General features: G+C 43.7%; 1 protein-coding gene across 2 annotated transcripts in view; it reads right to left on the bottom strand.

The window, feature by feature from the left end:
• Positions 1 to 10,374, bottom strand: part of CMTR2 (cap methyltransferase 2) — a 60,722-nt gene extending 50,348 nt beyond the window's left edge. The window contains exons 1-2 of one of the 2 annotated variants that reach the window (XM_038368199.2): positions 10,193 to 10,374; positions 1,525 to 7,553 (exon numbers count right to left, since the gene is read on the bottom strand). In XM_038368199.2, coding sequence (XP_038224127.1) covers positions 5,234 to 7,553; positions 10,193 to 10,359 — 2,487 coding nt within the window. In that variant the 5' untranslated portion in view covers positions 10,360 to 10,374 and the 3' untranslated portion in view covers positions 1,525 to 5,233. Of the gene's footprint in view, positions 1 to 1,524; positions 7,554 to 10,192 lie in introns of those variants that run through there. The other variant, XM_038368201.1, reaches the window with a different exon arrangement.
• Between the last annotated feature and the right edge of the window lie 6,064 nt (positions 10,375 to 16,438).

Genomic DNA, 16,438 nt, shown 5'->3' with positions numbered 1-16,438 from the left:
CTGAAGTTTAAAAGGAAAAAAGCAAACCAAGTTTTCAGCCAGAAAACCATGAAAATGGCTTCCCTTATCTCAGTCTTGTACTATTGTCATGAAACTTTAGTAATCCAGGCACACACACACACACACACACACACACACACACACACACACACACCCTTTTCACCCAACCTTTACACCAGTGATTGAAGATATTAGCAGGAAAACAAAAACTAATGATATTTCATATGCCCATTGTAAAAAAAACAAAAACACATTCCTTTCCATGCACAAGCAGAAAATTTGCAAAGCTGTCATGTCCAGAAAACAAGTGACCCCCCCACAATTTGTCAGCCTACACGAATAGCCATGCTGACATATTTTAGTGGCATCCAGATACAAATAGCAAGAGAACATTATGCTAAGTTTATTTTTCCAAAATAATGTGCTGAAAATCATTCCCAAGTTCAAGAACTAAAATCTCAAAAGAAATGTTACAGAATAAGAAAGAAAGACTTCCTGCCCCATAGGCTAGAGTGTTATGATCACACTGTGCATCCCAATGAATCAATATTTAAGAATATTCCACACCCTAGCTCAAGATCTCATCTTAACAACCAGAATACTTTTCTGTTCCTACTGCATAAGCTATTCAGATAGCTTATACCAAAGTCCTTCCTTTAAGTCCCAAATTGCTTTTCTAATATCCAGTAATTCTACCAAAAGCTACTTATTCTACTAGTAATTTGACTGATCTAACTTAAAATTAAGTTAGATAGACAGCAATTAGTATAATTTTAGCAGAGGACAAGATTTCATACCGTAAATCTCATTATGCCTTATAGAAATCAAGTTAGAAAACCAGCAGGCTTTTTATATACTTCATTTGAATATGCATGTACACACACACACACGCACACACACTTAAATACAATAATTTATAATACAAAAAAAATGCCAAGTCTCCAAACTTTAATGCACTCAACTCAAGAGTCCTTTCATTGGATAGTTATTTGATTCAAATTTCACTTACTCTTATTCTAAATCAGTGTAACTTTTTGAAATCAATAGTCAAATGGCTCTTAGGCAGGTGCCAAATCAAGTACAAAATCTTTACAAATTAAACCAGAGACAGTCAGCCCTGTCCTGTCATCTAACAAGCACTAGGGCCTAGATATGAACTTGTAATTGAAAATCTGAAACAGTAAGGCTGCCAAATAAACCAAATCCATCTCACATTCTCATAACTCATCTGTATTTATCTTCTCTGTACATTATATAGCTTGATCAATGACTTGCTCCCTCCCCTCCCTTTCACTGCGTGTAATTTGTAGCTTCTAAAACATTAAGACCAACATCCAGTTCCTCTTCAAATGGTAGGAGGCAGAAAAAATAAACTTGCCAGTTGTTTTAAAGAGAGCTAAGACAGATATTTAATCAGGCCTCATTCTATGTCAAACACAAGACTTGGCAAACGAATTTGACTGCATCAGAGACTCAATTCATCTCTCTCCAAAAAAGAGAATACATTCTTCCCTCTCTTTCTTATGACTTCCACAAAAGGCACAATGGAAACACGTAAACGTTACTTGTTTTTTTGAGGAGTCTTTGGTCTTAAGACTCAATCAACCCACAACGTTCACAATAAAAGGACAAAGCAACAGTCCTAACTTTGAGTCTCCTAACTTTGATTAGACTTCAGTGATTTTATTTTAAAAACATGTAGACTGGGACTCTCACAGAGACTCCTCCACCACGGAGAATCCCCCATTAAAGAAAGATCCAAGGGGCAGCTGTGACCACAGGATTTCTGTGCCCAGGAGAGGGTGGAGAACACACAGGCTCCATGAGTAGGGTGGAGTCACAAAGCCTTTGTGCCAACATCGTTGGAATCTTCCATATTTGAAAGTGAGCTTTATGGATCACTCTGCCAGAAGAATGTGGACCAGAACCCAGCACTCAGACTCCATGGGTGAAATCCTGGCCCCACTGAAGTCAATGAAAAATTCCCCATCGACTTCAATGGGGCCAGGATTTCACCCCATAAAACGATCTAAGACATCCTCCCCCTATGTCTCTCCTCTGGGAGGTGGCAATCAGATTTTCATGAGAAGCACTTTGGAAGTACGTTGGCTGCTAAACTCTCTTGAAAATCTGGCCCCAAGTCAAGTTATGCCTCCTGTTTTTAATTTCTGGATACTGGAAAGATGGCTTTCAGAAAGTATGGAAGAAGAGAGGCACCTCAAGGGACCGTGTCAATGTGTAGTCACTTCCAGAGAGTTAAAGGTACTTTCATGAAGTATATCTGCCTCAGTCTTCCCGTCAATTTTTGTGGCTTTATAACCACATTTCATTAAAGAAAAAAAAAAAAGTCCATCTTCCACCATTGCTATGTGAAAGGCCCATACAAATGGGGAATACTGACTGATGGTAGAGGGAAAACAGTGAAACTGACAGAGTGCTGTCAAAGATACAAAGCAGACAACTGAAAAAAAAAGAGAAAAAAAGTTTTTGTATTTGTCCTACAGGTATAGTCATCTCTGGGATTTATTTGCAGCAACAGTAGGTTTAAAAAAAAAAAAAAAAAAAATCAGACAGAAGTCAGATTTCTAAGGTTACAGATGTCCCGTTAAGCCCAGAAAGAACTATATGGGAGACCTTTTGACTTTTTACTACTCCAAAATATAGATTGTGACAATGTAAACATACATCTACAATACTTCCAGATACGTAGGTATGTGCTTCTGCTTCAGAAGAAGTAATTTCCCATATGGGTTGGCTAGAGCAGGATACAAACAGATTAAGGTAACCCTCTATAATCCCACAAATTACAAAGGGGATAGGGAGAGGGAACACTGCTTTTTGATGGATGGTGATACTTCTGTTTCCCTGTATTTAGGAGAATGAGCAAAATAGAAGGATCATTTGTGAATACTGAATTTATGGTACTATACCTGAGGTTTTTAATCATGCTGCCCTCTCAGATCCATCCTCCCTCCCTTTTCTTTCTCACATTACAGGTCTGTTCCTTCCATTCCCCTTCATTTTCCTTTGTTCCTCAATGTTGCCTCCTTTTTGGCCCCTCGGGTCCTCTTAAAAAAGTTTCTTAAGCTTTCAGAATCACTTACTGGAGAAGCTTTTGCTGCCTTAGTCTCTTGAATCCCCAAGAATCTGCTGAACTGTTTTGCTTGCCTGTGATTGACAGGAGGCAAGGCTCTCTTCATCTCCACAGAGCAACTACAGGAAGTTAATTTAAATTAAGTTAAAATAAACAGTGACCAATTTGAGAAGTTTGGGGGAAGCAGGAGCCAAACAGATCCACTTCTGAGCAATTTCAGAAAGCAAAGTCTGTATAGAATGTTATAAAAGGAGTTAGACTTAACCAATTCACAAACCTTTCAAATACAGTAAACAAAAAGCAAAACAAAATGTTAGATTACACTACACCCCTACCAAAGTGACAAGAAATACTACTAAGTGTGCAGCACCACCAGACAAAAGTTTTTCCAACAGTGCTTTTAATCCCTACTGGTAATCAAATATACTTCAAGCTCCTTCCTTATGTAATTAAAAATATTTCCACAGGTGACTGGTAATTAATCAGGAGGCTGTCTTTTCTTTTACTAACCCCTTTCTCTCATGCACTCATTTATGTAATTTTTATATCAACATTAAATCCACAAGTTTCCCCTTTAAATACCATTTCTCTCTCTGAATAGGTCTTCTATGTAAATTAGAATCTTGGAAACGAAGTTTTAAAGAAAATGAATTAGATATCAAAATGAGATCTTAAAGGAGCAATATGAAAAAGTAAAATCTGATTTTCCTTAAAGGAACAGTAGTGTCAATTACTCATTTTCTCTTTCATTTTACTCCTAAAAGGATCAACTCACGTAACACACTTTTTTCCCTCCTTCCAACAAGTTTCATTCACTTTTCTCAGTTCCATGCTTCCAACTTTCATACAGTGAGATATACTATTTGCTGCTTCTAAACTGCGCTTGATAACATTTCTCATTAAAATCAGTAGTTGTGGGTCACCTGCTGACAGCTACCATAGTAGAACCAATAGGCACTTTCACCCAAGGTTCTCAAAATCTTTATGAATGAATCCTCAACACTTTGGAGACTCAAACAGTATTAAGCTGATGGGAAAATGAAGGCATAGGAGGTGAAGTGACTTGAAGGCCACACAGCAAGTCTATTTCATAGATGGGAATAGAACCCAGAAGTCTTGAGTCCTTCCTATACACTGCTGAGAAAGCAAGGATTTGTAACTTGGGATTCTGCGATCACAAAATTCCTGATAAGAAAACCAGTCTCCCTTGTGCTTTACATCTGACCTGGGCCCTACATGGTGGTATGTTATAAATGGCATCACTTAGCATTCTGGCAGCTGCCAGCACGTGCCCAACTTGAAATACCTTTTTAAGGAGTGCTAAATTTTCAGAAAAATGGTGAAGACCTGAACTCTGAAAAGTCAATCTTCTTTAATGCCTAAAGTTGGGCAACAAAAGTTGAGACATCCAAATCACTAGTCAGTAACTTTTGAAAAACTGAGGCCTTTGCCAGCATGGCTTCAGATCTGCTAAGGCAACAGCTTATAAAATTAAATTTGAGATCAGTACAAGATTTGCTTCAGAAAACAGTAGTATATTCAGCAACTCTAGAGATATTGTTAAAGGATTTCAATTCTTTCTGCGGGCAACAGCATAGCCAGCCTCTTTTTAATCAAAAGGGAAGATTAGCTAGCATGGAAATGCTATCAGCTACCAAGTTTGAATACCACATTTGGGTCCCCAAAGCTCTCGAATTAACAGCGTGAAAGGGGTACAATTAGCAGCCTCTACTGGCTGATCAGCAGTGGCATCAATTAAGCTCCAGTCAGATCTCATCACAGAAATATAGTCATTGTGAGGTTATGCCTACGTGGAGCGAAGACAAGATTGTACAAAGGCACTACCTAGAAGAACTCCCCTTTCTCCAGAATTTCAGTCCTTCATTTTGCCTCAATTTCCCCATCATGTAGAATAACCCCATGCTTACAGGATTGTATGGCAACACCTAATGCCATAAGGCAGTACTGTAGAATGGCGATCCAAAATTGGATCCCAACATTAAAATAATCCCCACTGTTTTAAAATGAAGTGATATTCACGCTAGCAAAATTAAAAAAAAAAAAAAAAAAAAAACTTTAAACAGCTAGTGAAGTGAATCTTTTGAAACATCTACCAATTCGATTCTAGAACCACTAAAATTAAAGATTACGTGACATTTGCCGCTGCTCAACTTGTACAATCAAATGGAGCTGCCTCTTTGCAATGGCAGTATTCAAATCCCATAAAAACTCAAGCAGCATGCCTTTCAAAAGCATTTCCATAGGGACAAACTGCAAAACCTGCTGGGGAGAGTCCGAGTTGAGCAAAGAGCTCATTAGTTTATTCAGATCCTGCAAGTACTCAACAACTGGATTTGGAATACCCCGATAGCCAATACACAACAGAACAGCAGTGGTCCCTAAAGGTTCAGAGGCTATGGGGCAAGCAAATGTGATGTAGCTGAAACAGCCATGGAGTACAAAAATCAGGCCAGCTGTGAAGCGTGTAAAACAAGAAAGAATAGGCAGAATCAAAGCATCTCCCAGCTGAAGTTGATTAACCGCATGCAGAATGCAGTCTAAAAGATGCTGCTGATATTTTGGCTCTCCATCATGAAGCAAAGAACAGCTGAAAGTCAAGAGTGTGGCTGACTCCAGGAGCCTAACTTCCATGTTGGACTGGGTTTTGATGTCACAAAGAGATGGAAAGCCCACAATGAGACACTTGATTTGGTCACTGTGTCCTTCATTTGGTACTTTCTGATGGTACTTGGTAAGGCTAGACAACTCAGATAGTATCAGTGCCTCAGTAAGAACACTGCAAGAATGACATGGGTGCTCTGTTTGTCTGGAAAAGGAAATAGTTTTTAGTCTGCCTACTAATGATTCTTTGATGGCTTCATTGAGATTCTTCAAGACATCACCATCACAGAATGGAGAGCATTTTACTCTTGGCAGCCTCTTTCCCTCCAAGATGTACCATAAATTACATTCAAGGTTACGGGATGACCCTTCCAAAATGCAGCTTTTCCCAGCATTACTTAAAGTGTGCTCTTCAGCCCAATGATTAAGATAGCCTTTGGCCACCTTATCTTCCCATGTCAGGGATTCCAGCATTTTTCTTTCATTGTATGTACTAAAATATCTGTTCCTCTGTCCAAACCATTTTGCGTTCATGCTGCAGCCTACATGAGATTTTTTCACTAGCCAGTTATTTCTTGTAATGCGTTTCAGGTGGAATCTTTGCATGAAAAATTCCACTGCACAGTCCCTTAAGTTGTTCAGCTTTTCTTGTTCTGTTTCCCCAATGCACTCAAAGAGTCGGATGTTCTCAGATATAGTCTCTATTTGGTACTTGTGAAAGAACGCACAGCACTCTTCATGTATTTTAAGAAAAGATTCTGGAATCACATGTTGTGGAAAGAGTGCTTTGTTAACAATTTCTGTTCCAAAGTTCTGCATCATCTTGGACAGCACAGGATGGATGGCCTCTCTGCCCATGTAATGAAGACAAACTACATAGACTTCAGAGTTCCCGGCTTTACTAGTGGCAGGTTTAAAGACATGGACCTCCTCGAAAGAACAATTTAGCAGAAAAAGCAGATTGGCAGAACAATGTTCAAACAAAGTGAACATCTTCAAAACAAAGGAGCCACCATTACCGAGGGTCATTAAAGCAGTGACTGCTTCACAGTAATGTAGCGGTGAGACAAGCGCTTCTTGTTCACCTGGGTTTCCTTGGCAATCAAAACTCCCATCAGCAGTTACCAAGTGAACAGTGGTCATATTACTTATGAAGTGCTGAAGTCCAGTTAGATGTTTCAAGGTCATCACATCCCCGGTATTATCTGGGCCAAAATACCACCATGGCAAGGTATTTGCAATAAGTCGGTCATCCATAATCATCACAAGGGTGTCATTTGCTTCATGATATGGGTTTAGGGTATTGGCTACCCAGTTCCAATTGCAGGGAATGTGATGGGATTTTAAGTAATGATTGAGACTGGCTATAAAAGCACCAGGTGCTTCACAGAGATGGACAGAATAGAGTTCTCCATTCTGAACAGCTTCTTTCGGGAGAAGGGGGAAACTGCACAAAATCTCATGGAATTTGCACCAAGCCTGGGTACACAGCTCAGCATTCACAGATTTCTTCACATGAGGAATGATTATCCCTGCTTTGTTGGTGAAGGAAGTGTGCTGATGCCATGCATCCAATTTCTTATCACTCAGTTGGTTTTTTACTTCATTCATGGAGTCCTTCAGAGCAAGGAGTCTATTGAATTCTTTGTGATTGCAGGTAAACACATCACTGGAATCTGGCAGCTGCCATTCCCTATTTGATGGTTTTGTATACGAGAACTTCTTCTCAAAGAGCTCCTCAATTTCAGCAAGAATCACAGGGCTGAATTTTTCAAGATGTGTGGTCTGCTCACCATAAGACTTTGTACATTTGTTCATTCTTGGACTAACCCACAATCTGGAGAGGGGAAACAAAGAAAAGATAAGGGGGTTACATGAACCGAACCATGACACCTTCCCATAAGTTAAAAAAAAAAAAACTAAACAGATAATACATTTGTAAAGTTTAAGAAAAAAGTTAGCTATTTCAACTTGTTTGGTTTTAGAGTTTGTGTTCCAGAATGAGAAGGGAAAAATACTTTACTGAGACATTTTAAGAATGAAATAAGAAGTTAATGAAGTAGTGCTGCTTTGGAATAAGACCTCCATTTTGACCCAATACATTTAGACAGAAAATAGATTATGCCTTAAATTCCCCCAATTGCTAATTAACTAGTGTAAAAGTTATCCAACTAATATAGAAAGGTAACATTTTGGAGAGATATGGGAGAATTGGTGTGGGGAATGGTGGAAAAAAAGCAGAGGCAAGGCCAGAACAACAGCAGGAAGGAACCAAGCTGCTACCGCATGCACCACAGAACTTTAAGAGACAGTTCTGACTCTGCAGGGCAACAGTTGGGTTCTCAATTCAGAGCCAACATTTTAACTCAAGCAGCATTATTTAAGCAAAATGACCAGCAGTTTGGGAGCCAAGAGATCCGCTCTAGTTCTGCATATCATTTCACCCACCAAAAAAAAATGCAGCAGTTTAACTCCACAGAACAGTTTAGGAAAAGCCGTGAAAAATACTATATTGCAATTGAAAGGAATACAGAGAGGCAAATTGTAACTATCCAAAGCCAGAATTTTGGCCAACCCATCTGGTGGCTCCCATCCCAAAAAAGATGTATTCAAATTGGAAGTAGTACAGATAAGAGCAACGAAAATTATAAAAGGGGTACAGAACAGCTTCCATACGAGGAGAGATTAAAAAGACAGGTACTGTTCATCTTATAAAAGAGACAACTAAGAGGGGATAAGATAGGGGTCTACAAAAACAAGACCAGTGGGGAGAAAGTGAATAGGGAAGTGTTATTTACCCCTTCGCACAACAAAAGAATTAGGGGTCAACCAATGAAATTAATAGGGAGCCGCTTTAAAACAAAAACAGAAATACTTCTTCCTGGGAAAGACGTAGCATGATTTTGCAGTTAAGGCACTGGGTTTACTGGAAATCAAGCAAAAAAGGTTCAGTGTGGACTTGTTTTACAGTCCACCACAGACCTCCTGTGATGGTAGCAGAAGGAGTAATTTCCAGCTCAGGAAGACATATTGGCATTAGCTTTGATCAAGTTAGCACACTAAAAGTCACAGCATAACCACAGCTGCACAGGCACCAGGACAGCTAGTCACTCACGTACCATCCTGTCTAAAACCCTAGGGATGTACTCCAGCTCCAGTGCAGACATAACTGAAGAGGGGATGTCTACACTAGAGCTGAGAGAGCACCTCACAGTCCAGGTAGAAAGACTGGGGCTAGCAAGTATGCTAAAAATAGCAGTGTGGACATGGATGGGCTTGAAAGCAGCTGACTTCCTGGGTCCACAGTTGGGTTGCTTCTGAAGCCACAACATCCACACTGCTATTTTTCCTGTGCTAGCTCAAGCTCCACTAGCACAAGTGTTTCAGTCTCGGAGTTTTGCTCCCAGGTGCAACGTAGACATACCCTTGTGCCTTGGTTTCACCATCTGTAAAATGGGGATAACACTTGCCTACCTCATGGGAGTGCTCAGAGACTTGGATACTACAGCAATAGGGGTCAAACAAATCAGGACAGCATGAAAAACAACACAGCTAGCTTCTCCCAGTGACCCCATGATCAAACAAATCACTACTAGTGGGGTAGATTTGTCAGTCTGATATGGACAATATTTAAGCACATGAATAACCCCTGTGTTTTAAAACACAGAACAAACAGCGTCACTACAAAAGTGGAATCAGCCAGCCTGCCTTCAGCAACGAAAAAGGTACGTAAAGGAAAGAAAATAAGCCGAAATGGATTGACAGCATCTCCTTCTCTCCCCCCCCCCCCTTTTTCTTTTTGCGAAAGGGGCTAACACGGCTGCTACTCTTTCACAAAAAGAAAAAGGGGGACTTGTGGCACCTTAGAGACTGACACATTTATTTGAGCAGAAGCTTTCGTGAGCTACCTGAGCTCACTTCATCGGATGCATTCAGTGGAAAACGCATAAAATAAATCATCTCCCCCCTGTATTTTCCACCGAATGCATCCGATGAAGCGAGCTGTAGCTCACGAAAGCTTATGCTCTAATAAATGTGTCAGTCTCTAAGGTGCCCCAAGTCCCCCTTTTCTTTTCTTTAATGTAGTTGAGCAGGTGGGGGGGGGTGCTACGGCGCAGAGGGTTTCAGGAAACGATCCGGAAGACTCAACTCTGGGAGAGGCCACAGCGCGTCGGGCCCCCGGCACCTGTCGGCAGAGCTGGGGTTAGGGTTCCCCTGCGCCCCACTCCGCGGCCCACGCCGAGGCGCCCGCGCCCCACCCTGCCCGGAGCCCAAAGGGGCGACTCCGGCCGGCGCTGCCGGGGCTCCGCTCGCTCGGCGCAGGGGCAGAGACCCGAGGAGCCGCGCTGGGCCCAGGGGGGCCCGCCCGAGCGCTGCCGGGCGCCGCTCGCCAGGACAGGGCGCTGCCGCCCGCGCCCGACGCGGCCCTCAGAGAGCGCGAGGCCCCGCGCCCGCCCGCCCGCGCGCGCTCCTTACCCGGGCCGGCGGCTGCGGCCTTCGGAGCGACGCGAGCCCCGCGCCAGGCCGCGAGGCGGGGCCGCCGGGAAGCGGGGCTGGGCTCGCCACGCAGGGGCGGGGCCTGGAGACTCCGGGGACGTTCGCCTCGGCCGCGGCGTGACTCGCCCCCCGCCCCCCCGTTCCATGGCGCGGCCCCGCAGCCCAGGGCCACTCCCGGCTCCCCTCAGCCGCCCGCTTCCCTCACAGGCCCCACACCCCGGGCCTGTACTCCCAGGGCACCCTCGCCTCAGCCCCACACGCCAGCGCCACCCCTCCCCTGCCTCGGACCCTCACGCCTGAGCCCCCTACCAGCCCGCTGCCACAGCCCCCAACTCTAGGGCAGGGCCCCCCTCCTCCCATGGCAGTGCTGTCTGCCTGCCCAGCCCAGCCTTTTAGCTTCTCACCCCACATGTCCCATGCTGGGGCCGCACCCCGCACATGCCTCGGAGCAACTCACCAAGGCTGCATCCCTTTACCACTTCCCCCCCCCCATCTGCCTTGCACCAGGCTCTTCCAGGTGTGTCGCATCCCATCGCCATCCCCATTCCAGTCTCCTGCCACCACCACACACAATGTGTGCTCTTTCCTGCCCCTGCAAAAAAAGTCACCTGCTACAGCCGCCCACTCACCCCCCACCTGGGTACATCTATGTGGCTCAATGCATTGGAGGCCAGACCCCCACACCGCACCATCCCTCCCCATTTAGGTGGAACTGTCCCTCATTTTTCAGCCGAACTTTCATTATTTGTCTCCTTAGAAAGCTCTTCTAGTCCAAAAAGAAAAGGAGGACTTGTGGCACCTTAGAGACTAACAAATTTATTAGAGCATAAGCTTTCGTGAGCTACAGCTCACTTCATCGGAGTCCAGTGCATTTCCTTGGCATTACTTAGCATGGTCCTAGTTCCTCCTCAAATGTCCTACTGGAAGTTGGGTGTCAGCAGGTCTGTCACACACACGTGCATGTGGTAAACACATACTTGCTGTTTATGCAATTAGCTTTGGTGCTAATAGCACCTCTCACCTTTTCACTAATTATTCAGATCAAGTCAGAAGTGGTAAAAACAGGCAAATTTTTCATTAATTACTCAGTGTTCCATGGGAGATGAATTTGGTCGACTCAGTCCAGTTCCCGTTGGAAAGGAGAGCATATCAGAAAATCCCCCACAACAGTTGGCATCATTAAAGTAACTGGGGACATAGAATGAGCAGGCCACAAAGCAGAAGCGATTCCTCCAGATGAGGGCCTAGGCACATTGATGGGGTGCTAAAGGGAAAGTTTGCACTGATTGCTCTGAGTTTGGCACCTAATTCTAGGCTGCAAGGAAGTGCCTATCTCTGCTAGCAGTTCATGAACTGGGGAAAGATAGAAGAGGAGTACTTGTGGCACCTTAGAGACTAACAAGTTTATTTGAGCATAAGCTTTCATGGGCTAAAGCCCACTTCATCAGATAGGCACTCCTCTTCCTAAATCACACACAGAATCATAGAAGATTAGGGTTGTAAGAGATCTCAGGAGGCCATCCAACCCCCTGCTCAGAGCAGGAGCAACCCCAACTAAATCATCCCAGCCAGGGCCTGATCCAGTAGGTGAGTTTAGAGGATGCCTAACTCCATACAAAAGAACTGGGGGGAGATGGGGGAGAAGAAAGCAGAACAGGAGGAGGTGGTGACTTAGGGCTTGTCTACACTGCCAAGTTGTCGATAAAACTTTTGTCTTTCACAGGTGCTTAAAAAAGTCCCCCCTGCGAAAGACAAAAGTTTTGCTGCAGCAAGTGGCAGTGTAAATGCAGCTTTGTTGGTAGGAGCGCTCTCCTGCTGACAAAGCAAACACTGCTCACGGGGGGGGGGCGCGCTGGAAGTATTTTGTCGGCAAAAGTGTTGACAAAGTACCAACAAAGGGGGGTTTTGGGGGTGGAGGCTGATAGTTCACAACCCCCCATGAAAAAAACCTCGTGACCCCCTGAGGGGTCACAACCCCTAGTTTCAGAACCCCTGTTATAAAGGCAGTCTTCCCCTCCTCTGCGCTCTGGCTGTTTTGTATGGAGCTAAAAGAAAAGGAGTACTTGTGGCACCTTAGAGACTAACAAATTTATTAGAGCATAAGCTTTCGTGAGCTACAGCTCACTTCATCGGATGCTTATGCTCTAATAAATTTGTTAGTCTCTAAGGTGCCACAAGTACTCCTTTTCTTTTTGCGAATACAGACTAACACAGCTGCTACTCTGAAAAATGTATGGAGCTAGGTAGCCTCTGAGCAAGTCTACTGGAATGGGTCCCTCACATGATTTAGGCCAAGGAGTGCTTATCTTTCCCTTGGTCCATGGCTTGCTCTGGAACTTAGTTGAGAAGATAGGTGCCTAAGCACCTAGAGTGAGGTTGCAGCTCATATCCGCAGAGGGAGGAACACAGGTGCCTAGGGAATTTTTACTGCAAAAAAGCTTGAGTGCTGAGGGTGTTTAGGTGCCTATGAGGTCGCCAGCAACCGAATGGGAGTTTTGGGGGTTGCAGTGGCACCTAAAAACGGGACGTAAACACTTCAGTGCTTGTGGATCCCATCCATAATAGTTAAGGCCCAGAATCTCAAAGGGGTTTAGGCTCCTAACTTCCATTGATTTCAACAGAAATTAGGAGCCTAAGTACCTTTGAGAATCTGGGCTTGCGTGTTTTGGAGAGCAAAGAGCAGAGCTGTGGAACAGACAGTCTGTGGCATCATATTCCTGGAAACCTGCAGGGACTTCCCAGCTGAACAACCACTTGCTCTGCTTTATCAAATCCACAAGTGGGGATGGTTGGAGTAGATAGCTAGACAGCAGAACAACTGCCCTGGTGGGCAGAGAGAAAACTAGAGTGTCTGAGCTTCTGCCAAGCCCCCTAGAGCCACAGGGATTTCTCTGGAGAGGTCAGCATTAAACTATAGGTTAGGCAAACAAGGTCTTTGCCAGCTCTATGGGGACCCAACAGCCACCTGCACTGTATAATTTGGCAGAAACTCCTTGGTTTTAAAGTACTGGATTTTTCTACCTGACTTTAGCCCTCCCCTGGGTTTCACTATGGGAGGGCATTATCGGTACCTAAGACAGAATCAATGTGAACCAAATGCTGTAGCAGAGCACCAAAAACCCCAGATCAGATGCAGCCAGAGAAGAGTTTTGCTAGGAGCGAAACAGTGAGCAAGCCTGACATTTCCATATTGATTAAGGATAGCTGATTTAATCATTTGAAAACAAATCTTCCCTCATGTTCCAAAAATAAAGGTCAGCAGAGTGGGTTCTGGGAGCTTGTATTCTTACTGTAATCGTTTGCCTTGCACATTATAACTGTGAACAAAAAGGCCCTCTTTTGGAGCCATTCACCTACAGCCAAATGGAACGGTTTCATTTACATGGAATTAGATAAAATATGGGATAAGAAACTGTGCTGTCTGGAAAGAACATCAACATGCTCTTACTCCCTAAATCCCTGGACAGAAGAAGGTAGAAACAGTTCATTTCCAAGCCACAATAGACACATTTTTCCCAGATTTATCCCTGTGATAGAGTTAGTAACGAAAAGATACTCACAAGCTTTCCTTCTAGAAAGGATCATTATCCAATAAAAGTCAGCTTTAATGTGGAGATAAGATATAGATAGATAGATATAGATATTAAAGCATGTTCTCCTTTGATTGGTTTGTTTCAAAATCATCACCCAATCAAGCAATTACATATACAACTAATGTAAATGGAAGAAGCCTGAGCAAATTAAAATAATAGGAGGCATGTAGCTGAGGGTATAATTGGCTCTTTGGTTGCTTTAGCATTTTTGTCGTAGAATAGTATGAATTAGATTGTACTTGTTCTGTACAATAATATCAGTGTCAAAATAAAACCTTATCTCATTCTTAACACGAGGATTAATGTAAATCAGAATATAATGAACATATTTCTATCTGAAGGAAGAGTTTCTCTCTTTTCTTGTATTAGATTTGCCATAGAGACCTGGGGGAAAGGTTTCCCTTAGTTTTGGCTTGCAGATTGGCATTAGCTGCAGTAAAGATGGGTTTTTAATTATTTCTCCTTTTTTTTTTTTTTTTAAGGTGAGCCAAGATTCCTAATGATCAGATTCTTTGGCCAAAGGATGGACTGCTTAGTACAAATCAATATGCAATATTTTATGAAACTTGGAGTGGTTTGTTACAAGCCACTTGGATCATCAGTGTTTGGATAGCATCTAGAAATTGACTGTTATCTAGTGGTTAAAGCAGGGGAATGATTATTAAGACTCCTGCATTCTACACTTCACTCTACACTTCATTCTACAGCATTTGCTCAAAGGCTACTAGGCAGCTCTCTAACACCACTTTCCACAAGCCATTACCCTCTGATCCCACTGAGAGTTACCAAAAGAAACTACAGCATTTGCTCAAGAAACTCCCTGAAAAAGCACAAGAACAAATCCGCACAGACACACCCCTGGAACCCCGACCTGGGGTATTCTATCTGCTACCCAAGATCCATAAACCTGGAAATCCTGGACGCCCCATCATCTCAGGCATTGGCACCCTGACAGCAGGATTGTCTGGCTATGTAGACTCCCTCCTCAGGCCCTACATTACCAGCACTCCCAGCTATCTTCGAGACACCACTGACTTCCTGAGGAAACTACAGTCCATTGGTGATCTTCCTAAAAACACCATCCTAGCCACTATGGATGTAGAAGCCTCTACACCAACATTCCACACAAAGATGGGCTACAAGCCGTCAGGAACAGTATCCCCGATAATGTCACGGCTAACCTGGTGGCTGAACTTTGTGACTTTGTCCTCACCCATAACTATTTCACATTTGGGGACAATGTATACCTTCAAATCAGCGGCACTGCGATGGGTACCCGCATGGCCCCACAGTATGCCAACATTTTTATGGCTGACTTAGAACAACGCTTCCTCAGCTCTCGTCCCCTAATGCCCCTACTCTACTTGCGCTACATTGATGACATCTTCATCATCTGGACCCATGGAAAAGAAGCCCTTGAGGAATTCCACCATGATTTCAACAATTTCCATCCCACCATCAACCTCAGCCTGGACCAGTCTACACAAGAGATCCACTTCCTGGACACTACGGTGCTAATAAGCGATGGTCACATAAACACCACCCTATATCGGAAACCTACTGACCGCTATTCCTACCTACATGCCTCTAGCTTTCATCCAGATCAGACCACTCGATCCATTGTCTACAGCCAAGCTCTACGATATAACCGCATTTGCTCCAACCCGTCAGACAGAGACAAACACCTACAAGATCTCTATCATGCATTCCTACAACTACAATACCCACCTGCTGAAGTGAAGAAACAGATTGACAGAGCCAGAAGAGTACCCAGAAGTCACCTACTACAGGACAGGCCCAACAAAGAAAATAACAGAACGCCACTAGCCATCACCTTCAGCCCCCAACTAAAACCGCTCCAATGCATCATCAAGGATCTACAACCTATCCTGAAGGACGACCCATCACTCTCACAGATCTTGGGAGACAGACCAGTCCTTGCTTACAGACAGCCCCCCAATCTGAAGCAAATACTCACCAGCAACCACACACCACACAACAGAACCATTAACCCAGGAACCTATCCTTGCAACAAAGCCCGTTGCCAACTCTGTCCACATATCTATTCAGGGGATACCATCATAGGGCCTAATCACATCAGCCACACTATCAGAGGCTCGTTCACCTGCGCATCTACCAATGTGATATATGCCATCATGTGCCAGCAATGCCCCTCTGCCATGTACATTGGCCAAACTGGACAGTCTTTACGTAAAAGAATGAATGGACACAAATCAGACGTCAAGAATTATAACATTCAAAAACCAGTTGGAGAACACTTCAATCTCTCTGGTCACTCGATCACAGACCTAAGAGTGGCTATCCTTCAACAAAAAAGCTTCAAAAACAGACTCCAACGAGAGACTGCTGAATTGGAATTAATTTGCAAACTGGATACAATTAACTTAGGCTTGAATAGAGACTGGGAATGGATGAGTCATTACACAAAGTAAAACTATTTCCCCATGGTATTTCTCCCTCCCACCCCACCCCCCACTGTTCCTCTGATATTCTTGTTAACTGCTGGAATTAGCATACCTTGCTTGTCACCATGAAAGGTTTTCCTCCTTCCCCCCCCCCCCCCCCCCCGCTGCAGGTGATGGCTTATCTTAAGTGATCACTCTCCTTACAG

The sequence above is a fragment of the Dermochelys coriacea genome, chromosome 12 (assembly GCF_009764565.3).
Source record: "Dermochelys coriacea isolate rDerCor1 chromosome 12, rDerCor1.pri.v4, whole genome shotgun sequence".
NCBI lineage: Eukaryota > Metazoa > Chordata > Testudines > Dermochelyidae > Dermochelys > Dermochelys coriacea.
Note: the sequence above shows the minus strand (reverse complement) of the source record. Positions and strands in the feature narration are given on the sequence as shown.